Source organism: Ursus arctos, unplaced genomic scaffold (genome assembly GCF_023065955.2).
Source record: "Ursus arctos isolate Adak ecotype North America unplaced genomic scaffold, UrsArc2.0 scaffold_21, whole genome shotgun sequence".
NCBI lineage: Eukaryota > Metazoa > Chordata > Mammalia > Carnivora > Ursidae > Ursus > Ursus arctos.
The window spans coordinates 155572-168247 of NW_026622886.1; the positions used below are offsets into that span (position 1 = coordinate 155572).

General features: G+C 49.6%; 1 protein-coding gene and 1 long non-coding RNA gene across 3 annotated transcripts in view; one reads left to right on the forward strand and one right to left on the reverse strand.

Annotated features, from left to right (window-relative positions):
- Positions 1 to 431: 431 nt before the first annotated feature.
- On the reverse strand, positions 432 to 6608 carry LOC130544498 (uncharacterized). Its single transcript, XR_008960811.1, has 3 exons — positions 6022 to 6608; positions 4962 to 5107; positions 432 to 4846 (listed from the first exon to the last, which is right to left on the reverse strand). It is a non-coding gene; the product is annotated as an uncharacterized LOC130544498 (long non-coding RNA).
- A 444-nt stretch (positions 6609 to 7052) lies between these two features.
- The window catches only part of ARFGAP3 (ADP ribosylation factor GTPase activating protein 3), a 47738-nt gene continuing 42114 nt past the window's right edge, over positions 7053 to 12676 (forward strand). Inside the window, exon 1 of one of the 2 annotated variants that reach the window (XM_026479480.4) lies at positions 7053 to 7280. In XM_026479480.4, the coding sequence (XP_026335265.1) occupies positions 7212 to 7280 (69 nt within the window). In that variant the 5' untranslated portion in view covers positions 7053 to 7211. The remainder of the gene's footprint in view (positions 7281 to 12676) is intronic. The other variant, XM_044392294.3, reaches the window with a different exon arrangement.

Sequence of the window (12676 nt, forward strand, 5' to 3'; positions counted from 1 at the left end):
CCATTTGGATCGAGCAGTGGCCATTAAACAAAAATTTGAGGCTCTGCAAAGTTTGGTTCAAGAGCAGCTTCAAAAAGGACACATAGAGGAATCCTTTAGTCCTTGGAATTCGCCAGTTTTCGTGATCAAAAAGAAATCTGGAAAATGGCGTTTACTTGATTTAAGAGCAGTTAATGCAGCAATTCAACCTATGGGACCGCTCCAGCCAGGACTTCTTCCCCCAATATGGTGCCTCTTCATTGGCCTCTTCCTATTGTTGATTTACAGGACTGCTTCTATACAATTCCACTTGCACAACAAGACTGTCCCCGCTTTGCTTTCACTATCCCTAGTGTTAATTTCACAGAACCTTCCAGGCGCTTTCAGTGGAAGGTGCTCCCCCAGGGAATGCTTAATAGTCCTACTATATGCCAAAGTTATGTGGCCCGGATTCTTGAACCAATTCGGGTCCAATATCCACAAGCTTACTTAATCCATTATATGGATGACATTTTATGTGCAGCAAAAACGGAAGAAGAGTTAGCCACTGTTTTCTGTTCTCTCAAATATCAATTTGATCTTGACAAACTTGTCATTGCTCCGGAAAAAATCCAGACTTCCACCCCTTACTCTTACTTAGGTTATATAATTATATAATGCATCGTACCACAATACGTACCCAGAAGGTACAAATTCAGCAAATTGCCATTAAGACTTGAAATGACGTGCAAAAATTATTGGGAGACATTAATTGGATTAGACCCAAGATAGGAGTCCCTACCTATGCGTTGCAAAATCTCTTTGAATTATTGAAAGGTGATCCGGACTCGTACCCTCAATGAAGCAGCCATTTCAGAGCTGCGATTTGTGGAAGAACAAATTCATAAGATGCAAACTCAAAGCGTTGTACCGAATGTGCCTTTAACGTTACTTACTTCCCATACACCCCATTCGCCTACTGGTCTCTTAATTCAACATGAGGCCCTTGTGGAATGGCTGTTCTTACCAAACCATACTACAAGAGCACTAACGGCTTACTTGGATCATATTGGAGCTGTCTTACAGATGGGACGGAGACGCGCTCAACAATTAACTGGCTTGGATCCTCGACAATCGTTCTTCCCTTTACTAAGGCACAGATCGAAACTGCTCTGCAGAATAACCTGTCCTGGCAAATTGCGCTTAGTCAGTTTGTGGGAAATTTATCTTCCCACTATCGTTCCATTCCTTTATTGTCTGTCTTAAGCGAACTTCCTTTATTTACCCAAAGTCACAGCCTCTTCGCCTTCACCTAATGCTTTGACCCTTCTCACAGACGGAGCCGCAAGAGGAAAAGCCTGTTACTATGGGCCTCAAATTAAAAAAATTGAAACCCCTCATCTGTCTGCTCAGAGGTCTGAATTACTGGCTGTGATTACTCTTTCAGGATGTCTCCAATCCCCTAACTTACTTTCTGATTCTTTATACAGTCTACGTTGCTAGCCACGCCAAGACGGCGAAGATACCCACCTGGGGTCAGATCAAGAAGCCGACCCAGAGAGCAGAAGTGCTGCGTAGTGGACAGCAGCCCTCTACCCCTAGCAATATGGCTGTTACTGTGATGGCCTTATTGACGGTAGCCGTGAGTATCCCACTTTGTCACACGGCATCAGCCACCAATGCTACTTATTGGGCTTATGTACCCGATCCCCCTCTTATCCGGCCAATTGAAGGGGATGATGATACTGTCCCTGTATACATTAATGGATCTAAATGGATCCCAGGGATAGCAGACCCTAGACTCCTGATTTTCCCTAAAGAAGGACAAGAAATTAATACCCCTTGGGCTTTAATACAAGACCTATATGTATTGGCCATTATGAAAATTGCTTAAGACCATTAAACCAAGGATGGCTGATGACCTTTCCTGGAGACATTAATTCCTCCGGGATGCAATTTTATTTGACACCTACTGTGGGCTTTGCCTACAATTTTACTGAAGAAAACATTGAAATCCCACCAATACCTAAGTGGAAAATGGCCAGAGTGTGGTCAGATGAAGGGATTCAGCCCAACTGGGAAGAATGTAGAGCAAATCATCCCAGTATATTAATTAATGATTCCTATGGAATAGTGTGGGACTGGTCCCCTAAGGGGTTCGCAGACTCTAATTACACTGGGAGACAATGCTGTCATCATCGAGCTTTACGATGGCATGTACTTAATCATACCACTCTTTATACTATATCTGATCTTCCTATAATATGGCATGGGGACGATTAGCCGCCCCCTCTCCTTTTATGGACTACCGCAAAAGACAAAAACATTTATGGAAAACTTGCTGCGGCAAAGTCCCCTATTAAGATCTGGAATGGGACCTATCTTAAAGATGGAAACTATACTTTAAGCTTTCAGACGGTTGATAAAGACTATATTCAAGCTTGTGTGAGAGATCCATATGTGTTCGTAGTAGGATCTCTTAAATTGGATATGCTCCAAAAAGAGCTTTTTTGCACAAATTGCAGGTTACATACCTGCCTAAATCGTAGCATAAATACTGACCAATCAACCATCTTGTTAGCACGAAGGCGAGTTGGAATAGGGATACCCGTCGAACACCCCCATCCATGGGAGAGTTCTCCGGACATGCGTGCCTTGCTGACGGTCCTACAGAAGTGGGCCCACCGCACAAAAAGGTTTATAGGACTACTTATTATGACCATTTTTGGCATTATTGCCATCACTGCCACAGCTGCGGTGGCAGGAAGAGCATTGCATCAAACAGTACAGACGACAAGATTTGTGCAAGATTGGCACCATAACGCCAGTAGGGCATGGAGTCAACAAATTATTATTGATCAAAAAGTGAGTGAACGGCGCTCAGATCTAGAATATGCCATGACGTATCTGGGAGATGAAATTCAAAATATTAAATTGCACGTACGCCTTCTTTGTGACTGGAATGTCACAACGTTCTGTGTTACTCCTTTTCGTTACAATGCAACTGAGATTCCTTGGGAGAAAGTTCGAAGGCATCTATCTAACCATTATGGTAACAATTTAACTCTTGATATTAAACAACTATAAGATACTATTGAAGGCATTACTCACGCCGATTTACAAAATGTACCAGGCTTAAGCTTGGTAGAAAATATTGATGGGACACTGTCCCCCTCAAATTTTTTCCAGTGGTTTAACAATAACGGTAGTAGCCGCCTAGAAGCTCTGCTATTACTTATCTCTGTTTGTAATATGCTTAGTCCTCAGATGCCAAAGAAGAGCCTTCCGACGTGTGATGGAGCGTGAAGTGGCCGAGTCCGCCTACCTGCTTCTGCAAAAAGAAAAAGGGGGAGATGCAGCAGCCACTGGCCGAAGACTTATGTTAGGGATATAATAGGAAAGACATGTTTCTGGTGACCTTGCGGGCTTCATTGTCAAGCCAAGGGTCAAGCAGTCGGGAAGGCCCGGCCTGCCCGCCAGTTGGAAATGCCCAGCTGTTCTGGGGCAGAACACTACTGAAATCTGATTGCCCTTGGCTTGACGATGGCCCGCGGGGCCCCTAGAAACATGTTTAAGAATAGGCCCCACTTGCTAAATGCTACATCACCTGATGCCCTGCCCTTCTCCGCGCTGTACCACCATCCCGTGACCCTCCCAGAATGTCATACGGATCACTCCCTTGGTCGGTTGTGATTGTGATTGCCTTTGATTGTTGCCAATAAATACGCGAGGTTGCAGCGGTTGGGGCGATCACTGGGGGCGATCACTCATGGCCATCGTCCCCTGCACCTGCACTCTTTCACAAGCCAACCTGTCTGTGCCTCGTCTTCTCCCCAGTCGTCGAATCGAGGGTGCTGCGGCATGCGGGGGTTTGTGGAAATCAGATAATGCTCATTCTCAAATGTACCTGACCCCTACAGAAATGGAACACAGAGCATTCATTCGCAGGTCTTCTCTTCACCATTAACGAAAGTTCCCTGGTGTCCTCCAGGGACAAGGGACAAGATCTGTGCCTATTCGCACTTTGTGGTTCATCATATGACTATCCAGGCAAGTCTAGCTTTTCCTGAGAGTGACATCTGGCTTTCAGCAAGTTCCTGTTTCACTGAATGAACTAAATAGACTAAACGCTGTTGCACTTGGCCACAGGCACACCAGGATGTCTTCATAAAAGAAATAGCAAGGACTGCACAGCAACGGGGACCTGCCTCATGGCTGGTTCCCTCTCTATTCTGTTATTCCTAAATCCGTAGCAATGAAGTTTTGCCTGCCCTCTTCTGAGGGTGAGAGGAGCTCTCATTCTCTTTCAGATTTGGTATTACAGGGTTTTGCTTCTACTCCCCCGCTGGCAGCAAGGGGTCTTTCCCTGGACTCTGAGGGAGTGTGCATTGCTGCTTTTGTTTTCCAGAAGGGATGTGTGGGGGGGGTGCCCCTCGCCCGACAGTTGGGTACCCTACTCCCCAAGGGGTTTCTCTCTTTGCCTCCATCTTATGAAAGATTTCCAATAGAGGTTTATGGAAAAGAGCTTGTGAATGAACGTAAACTCTCCGAGGCCTCAAGCTATTTCAAACTGACAGCCAGCCCATGCTTGGCCTTTACGAATTCATTTTACACTTTAACTTTCCTCTTGCCCAGGTGCTGGTGGCCACCTTTCTCCTGTGCTTTACCAAAGGTGAGGGTGCTCTTTCGTTCCATCTGTCTTTGGGGAGGCTCGTTTCTCTTTGGAATTCGGTTTACTTGGCTGGTTTGCAACCTTTCCATCCGATAGGCTTAAGGAAAGCTATGCTTTTGGAGACTCTCCAGTCTGTTACCATGTGGGGAGTGACGCTCTTTGTAGCTTTCTATATTCTGGGCGTATTCCACACATCTGTACTGCTTGTTCTGGGTGCTGGGGACAGAGGTAGACGAAACAGATCTGATCTCAACATATGTTCAACTCAAGGGAGGAAATACAGTATTGCACATTGTATTAGGTGGTATGAAGTTGTATGAAGAACACTTACGAAGACGAGAGATGAGCCAGTGATGGGCCTACAAATGGTATTTTTCCTCCCATAGACACTGTACTTCACTGCACTTTTTTCCTTCTCCTTGTGATGTTTTGGAACGTTGCTGAGGTCTGGAGCTGACGGCCAAGAATTCTTGAGACCTGTTTAGTGCAAAAAGATTTCATTAAAGCAGGAGCGTAAGACCCATGGGCAGAAAGAGCTGCTGCCCCGGGGTTGTGAAGGGTGGCTGATTATATACTGTGGGGAGGTAAGGAAGAAAGGTTTCAAAAGAACTTTCATAGCTAAAGACGACCTACAAGATACCAGAGACCTTGCCACTGTCAAGGTGGTTTTTCCCTCTAGCAAGACATTAACATTAAGATAGTTGGGAGATTCCTGGAAGAATGTCACTCCTGTCCCACCCGGGAGTGGGGGAGGTTCAGGGTGTCAGCTTATGCTGTCTCAGCCACCGTTCTGCTCCCTCATCACCCCCGCGTTATGCATGCCTTAATGTCTGTCCTCTTTGTAATGGCCAAGGAGTTAATGATTTCTTTGGAGTCTTCCAGCACAGTAGATAACATCATCCAAGGAGTGACAGGGAGAGGTCATCATGTAGGCTTTCCAAGACCCCCGACTCCAGATACCTTGATGTCAAGATCCCTGACTCCAGGGCATAATTGACTTACGGAGGACACCTGAACACGTGTCCCTGTTTTGATTGACCGGTTCTGGGATGCTTAAGACAGGTACATCAGACCACCATCCTCAATAAAAACCCCAACCCCGAGCGAACGACTCTCTTCTTTCCTTTCTGAATCTCCCAGACACTCTGTCTCCTATGCTCTATCACTTAAACACTACTTAATAAACTTTGCTCTCACTTCCTCTCAGTTTGCATTTGATTTCTGTCCTGCACAAAACCAAGGACCCTCTTGGCTGGTCCTGTGGCTCTCCCTCTGGGTCCTCAGGCAGGTCAGCCTGCATCAGTATTACGGGACACAGAGTGCAAGAGTATATGCTTTGACTTGATAGAAGGAAGAGCTTTAAGTTACTGCTATCTGCAAAACTAACTTACTGTTCTGTTGTGCAATACATTTCCCTTCCCCGGAAAAGTTCCAACGCTGGGTTTATCTGAGTCCACATCCTTGCGAACTTCCAACTTCCCCTGAGGGTATCTAACCAGACTGGTTGAAAGAGCATTCCCAGCTTCTAAAAGCAGAAAGGCAGTGCCAAAGGTTTTTCCGGGGCTCCCCTGGGAAGGGGCTCCCACATGCTTGGCACTGATTCTTTATATCTAGCCCCCTTGCATAGATCAGTGTGGCAGGTTTTGGAGAAGATAAATGACTTGACTAAGGTCACAGAGCTAGGAAGGAGCTGGCTGAATGGGTTTAAAGCCAAGGTAAACCTGTCTTCCTTGCACTGCACCACCGAACCTCAGGAGACATTTTTCCAGCGGCTCTCCACCCATGACAGTAAAAGAGGCACCCTTCTCCAAGCGTCTGAACCCTTCTGTCATGTCAGCCACAGGGTGGGCCGCAGCCCGGGGCGCTGGGAAAAGTCCCGCTGCTTTTCACCAGCTCGGACTGAGCTTCAAGAAAACTGTTCTCTCTCGCTGACCTGATACCCAAACAGGTACTTTCAGAAAACGAATTTTCGGGTGATGAAAACTTCCCACCCAGGATTTGGCTTGGGCTTAAAGCAAAAAAAAAAAAAAAAAAAAAAAAAAAAAAGGTGACTAGTGAAAATCGGGCGTCCAGAGGTGGCGGGTAGGTCCTTCCCCTTATGTTTCTTCCTCCACCTGGAGGGGCTGGTTCTGCGCCCGCACGAGGCACGAGGACGAGGTGAGAAGACCTCGGCCAAGCAAGCAGTCCGTCGGTCGAAGTGGCGATCGACCAGCCCAAGAGGTGGCGGGTCCCAGTCCCAGCTCTCAGGAGCCGACACTAAACGGCCCCAGCCTCACCCCTGCACAGCCCCTATCGAAAACGCGCCGCCGCAAGAAGGTGCGCGAGGCTTCCGCGCATGCGCCGGCAGCGCCGGGGCGGGACTCGAGCAGGCGGAGCCAGCGGTGCCCCTGAGCGAGGGCCGCGAGAAGAGAGCGGCGCGTGAGCTCGGGTTGTGGGCAGGGCGGGGCCTGGAGGGGCGGGGCCTGGCCGTCACGCGCAGCCCCGCCCCCTCGTCCGCCGTCTATCTCCGGGAGGCGGCAACCGCTCCTGTTCGGCCCTTCCCGGTTGGCCGGGCCGGCAGCGCCTCGTTTCTCTGGTGACCATGGGGGACCCCAGCAAGCAGGACATCCTGACCATCTTCAAGCGCCTCCGTTCGGTGCCCACCAACAAGGTAACGGCCTCCGGGCGTGTACAGGCTGGCTGGGCATCCGTGCCGAACCCGCGGGCGGCCCCCGCTGCGGCAGTGGCCGCGGCCGCGGGAGGAGGAGCCGGCCCGGCCTGTGACACGTCGCACTTGCGGCCGCGGCGCCTGGGCCTCGCCTGGGTCCCGGCCGCGCGCCGCCCCCAGCCTCAGCAAGGAGAGGGTAGGGGGCGCACACCGGGGTCCCGGGCAGGGCAGGCACCTGGGGGTCCTGGGGGCTGGAGGCGATAGCATCTGGGGGTCCCGGGGGCCGGGGGCATACACTTATGGTTCCTGACACCGGCGGGGGAGCACACACGGGGGCTCTTTTGGGGGTGGCGGAGTGGACCCCGTGAGTTCCTGAGAGAGCTGGGGGCGAGCTCGGGGACCCCCCAGAGAAGACTGGGGAGCACACACGGGGGCTCCTGTGAGCGGGGTGGACACCGCAGGCCACCTGTGACCCAGCTGGGAAGCACGCACCGGCCCAGAAACTCCAGCTGGCAGCGCTGGGCGCTTGGGAAAGCTCGACTGGCCCCCTCCGCACGGTGGAGCTGAGTTCTGGGGTGCCTGTTGGAGCCTGGTTGGTCCACTGTGCCCTTTGATGGCAGCGTCAGTTTCCCTGTCTGATAAAGCGACTTAGTGGTTTCTGCAACGGCTTCGAGCTCTTTTCTCTTGCTAAGAAGGCCCACCACCTACCCTTTCTCTGTCTTCCCGTTGGGTCTCTTTGGAGATTGGGGTTTTCCTTTTCCTTTTTTTTTTTTTTTTTTTTTTATCTCAGAGGTGGTTTTCTCCTCTGCGACTTTTACAACTTTTCGCAACTGGCTGGAGATGTGATGACACATCGGGCTAAAGTGACACCCTCCACCGAGGATTGCAGGTCAGGCTGGAACCTGGAGAGTACAAAGGGCTGTCAGTGTGTCAGCGTGGACTCTCCCCTCCCCTCCTGCGACAACAGTTTGTCTGGTCCCCACCGTCACCAAAGTGAACAGCTGTTAATGATCATGGTCATGAACTATGACATCATGGCATGGAAAGATCCTGAGTTTTATATTAGATGTCTTTAGGTCTCGGTGGAGGGAGCCCATATTTTTAAAGACAAGGAGTGAGAAAGGAAAAAGTTTATTGGAGGTGTTGTCTGATGAGTGTAGGAAAGTCAGGAGGAGAAGGGCTTCAAGAATTCTTTAGTGCTATTTTCTTTGCTGTTTTCTTGATTTTCAAGTTGAGATAACCTGCTTATAGGGAGTGGTTGCTGTATAACTAGACAAAATTAGGATCTGCAGTTAGCAGCGTAAAAGTTATATTTTTTGTCTGCTCTATCTCAGAACCAGTGTGTGTTCTCTTTGAATTCACCAGAGGGAAGGTGCCCTCTTTAAAATAAGAAGTCTCGGGGCGCCTGGGTGGCACAGCGGTAGGGCGTCTGCCTTTGGCTCAGGGCGTGATCCCGGCGTTGTGGGATCGAGCCCCACATCAGGCTCCTCTGCTAGGAGCCTGCTTCTTCCTCTCCCACTCCCCCGGCTTGTGTTCCCTCTCTCGCTGGCTGTCTCTATCTCTGTCAAATAAATAAATAAAATCTTTAACAACAACAACAAAAAAAAGTGGCCGTGCAACCACCAAATGCTTTATAAAAAAAATAAAATAAGAAGTCTTTGTCTTTATGACACTTTTGAGGGATTTGTGTGGGCTTGCTGGTGACTGTGTTGCCTTGGGCAGGTTACTCGACCACTTCGTACCTTCTTTCCTCCTCTGGAAGTGGAGGCCTGAGCAGGATCTAACTCAGGGTGTTATTGGGAGGATTAAATGAGAAAATCCAAGAGAAGCACTTAGAGCAGTACCTGCAGGTGCTAATCTTTAATAGCGTCAGGCATTTTTTTTACAGTCTTTCTGATGAACAACACACCTGTAGAAAATTTTATATTCTGTAATAAGATTAATAAAAGCACGGGGCAAAAACTAATTTTCCGGTAATGTTCGCAGTCCTCTGCTACATTTCTTAAGAGTTTTCATTGGATTGTTAGTAAGCAATTAGGATTGTTACCTAAGCAAAGATGAAAACTAGTTTTAATAATATGGAAGAGTTTCGGGAACAGGAAGCATTCTTCCCAAGGGGCTGTAAAAGAGAGCTGTAAGATACACAGAGAGGGGAGGTACTTCAAGAGAAACAACTGGGTTTACTTTTAGACTATGTTATCTGGCTTCTTTATCTCTTGGGTGATGAATATTTACTCTGGATCAAGGTTTTAACCCAGAAGGGTCAGTGTTCTGGTTTGAGAAATCCTTCCTCGTCTCTGTGTTCCTTAGTTTTATTGCGTGAGTTACTGTCAGCAAGTATCCGTCGAGCCCCTGCAGTGCGCTGGGCGCTGTGCAGAGCGGTGGGGCCCACCGATGGAGAGGGAGACCGGCTCCTGCCTTCTGGGAGCTGTCAGTCTAGCGGGCGGAAGACAGATAACGGCCAGCCCGGCCAGCCAAGCCGTATGAGAGGCAATGTGGTGAGGGGTGAAGAGTGAGCTTGAGTGGGGCGCACGTCCTAGGGTCTAGTCCCCGAGATACCGCTCCTCCGCGGTGATGCTTGACTTCCTAAGTCCTCAGTTTTCTCTAAAACGGGGATGAAAACTGCACTACATAATTTGCAGAGAGTACAAAATGTGTGAGATGAAAATGCAGGGCCCTTGTTTAAAAAGTGTTGAGAATGTCAAGAGGAGACAGCGGAGCATTAAGCAACCATGGGCTTTTCTAAGTGTGGGGCCGTGGGCAGCCGCACAGGTCACACACATGCCCAGAAGCTGGCCTCCATGCGGGCAGTAATAGTACCTCCTTATAGGGACATTACAGTGGTTCGGTTGGTCCGCAGCAATGCCTGACACGGAATAAACACTCAGCATTAGCTGTTGTTTCTCTAGTACTTGGTCTCATCCTTAGGCAAAACAAACCGGGAAAGGGAGAGAGAGAATCTTAAGCAGTGTGGAGCCCACCATGGGGCTTGATCTCACAACCCTGAGACCATGACCTGAGCCAAAATCAACAGTCCAACTGAGCCACCCACGCGCCCCAAAGGCATTATTTTTCATCACCATAGGAAGCGATCCTCTGCTTAGAAAACCATATCTCAACTTAGGTTTGGGGTTGCCTATCGAAACAGTGCAGTCCCCACTCTTAGAGCACAGCCTCCTGCTCCGGCATTCGTGAGAGCCAGACTTGGGTTTCTTAGCGCCTCCTGAACTCAGGCCCCACAGTTCCCGATCTCCACCACCCCTCGGAACTATCCCACCAGCCTGTATTTGCGCGTAGCGAGTACTTGGTGCGGGCTCCGTGCTCAGCTCAGGTGCACAGGAGGGCCCCCGGCCCCCTGGAGCGACATTCTGGCAATTCCTCATCCTGGCTGGGGGGTCAGGAGGGTGCTGAGGCCGGCATGGTTAGAAGGCTCTCTGCTCTCTTCTCAGCCTTGCGCCAGACCACCTCAGGAGTGAGTCTCAGTCTTACCTGTTCTAGGCTCTGCACCATCTCTGTCGTCACCTCCCTCCACAGGGCCACTTCCTACATATGCTTTTGTCACTTACTGCCATTGAAGATTCTATTCTTGCGATTTCAGTTGCCTCTTGGACCTCTTTTTTTTGGGAAAACTTTCTGTATCCTGTCCTTGCTTCCAGCTTTCAACTTACAACTAATTGTCTTTCCTGCTAAACTGTGGGCTCTACGCGTGGGCTCCGTGTGGGATGACCTTTCCTGAGCTATCTTTGTATGTCTGCTTTGTGCGTCCCGGATACTTCCTTGGTAGTAAGTGCACAACTCTTAGTTGAGTGAGCGGGGGGTTCAGACGGCCTCTTGCTGAGGGACAGCACCATGGGCAGAGTTGGTCACACCGTGTGGCGTCCCATGGAAGGGGATTCCTTACCCTACATGCATAAGGCCCGCACACGGCCTGGCAGGGGGTAGGGACTCGGCAAGTGTCCGTGGGATCTGTGAGGCTAGATATTTCTGGATAGCTCAGTGCCTGCCATAATGTCTGGCATACAGCCAGCAATCGATAACACCAAAGTGAATGGACTGGCACCTTCTGTGTCCGTTGTCTCTCCAGCCCCACTGTTCGTGCATGCTTAATGTGAGCCCGTCATGGTGCGGGGCTTTGGACGGTCTGCTCATGTTTTCACTTTGGTGTCCCCCTCAAAAGGCCGGAAGCCAGATCTTTCTTGATGACTGGAGTTGGAAGAACCTTCACATCGGTGGCTCTGTCTTTAAAGTGTATCTAAAATATAGGGCTCTTGGGGCGCCTGGGTGGCACAGCGGTTAAGCATCTGCCTTTGGCTCGGGGCGTGATCCCGGCGTTATGGGATCGAGCCCCACATCAGGCTCCTCCGCTAGGAGCCTGCTTCTTCCTCTCCCACTCCCCCTGTTTGTGTTCCCTCTCTCGCTGGCTGTCTCTCTGTGTCAAATAAATAAATAAAATCTTAAAATAAAATAAAATATAGGGCTCTTTTTCTGGGAAAAAAAATGAAGTGTTCTCTTACTAGTGGAATTTTTGCTATTCTGTTGTTCTGACTTTAATTAATTATAAATACTGATTTCCGTGACAAACTCTGTGTATTTTAAAGTCGTTTTGTGCCCCTGTTGCCAGGTGTTGTCAGATGAGGAACGTGTGACTTCAGTTAGTGTTGAGGGAGGAAGGCCCTGGGTCTCATGAGGTTGCCATCAAGCTTTCAGCTGGGGCTGCCGTCTCTGAAGCCTGGGGCTCCCGCTCAGAAGCTCACTCATGTGGAGCTCAGCCGGCCTCCGCTCCTCACTGGCTGTTGGACTCATGGCCTCAGTTCCTCACACTTGTGGCTCTCTGCTGGGCTGCTCTCGAGTGCTCCAGAATGGTGGCTCGCTTCCCCCAGAGCCAGTGATCCAAGGGAGAGAGATAGCAAGAGGCAGAAAGGACGCCACAGTGTCTTTGGTAACTTAATCTCAGAAATGACCTACCGGTACTTCTGTCTTATTATTGGTCACAGACCACCCTGCCCGGTGAGGGGGGTTCCCGCACCTGCCGTCTCGTCTGGCTGGGGACAGGAGTATGCATGAGTGCTGCCTCTGGTGCAGAGCCACCGTCTGGAGGGCCACAAGGCCTTGAGCGTTCCCAGCAGGGGGACGTCCTGGCTAGGGTGCGCATGCCTGGTAGAAGCCCTGTTGATGCTTAATTAATATGATAAAATTATACATAATATGATAATAAAAAAATTGAAAGTTGAGATTTAAAAAATTCTAGGTGAGATTTTTTTAAAAAGATTTTTCTTATTTGAGAGAGAGAGAGAGCACGAGCCAGGGAGGAGGGTCAGAGGGAGAGGGACAAGCAGGCTCCCCGCGGAGCAGGGAACCCAATGCGGGGCTGGATCCCAGGACCCTGGGATCATGACCTG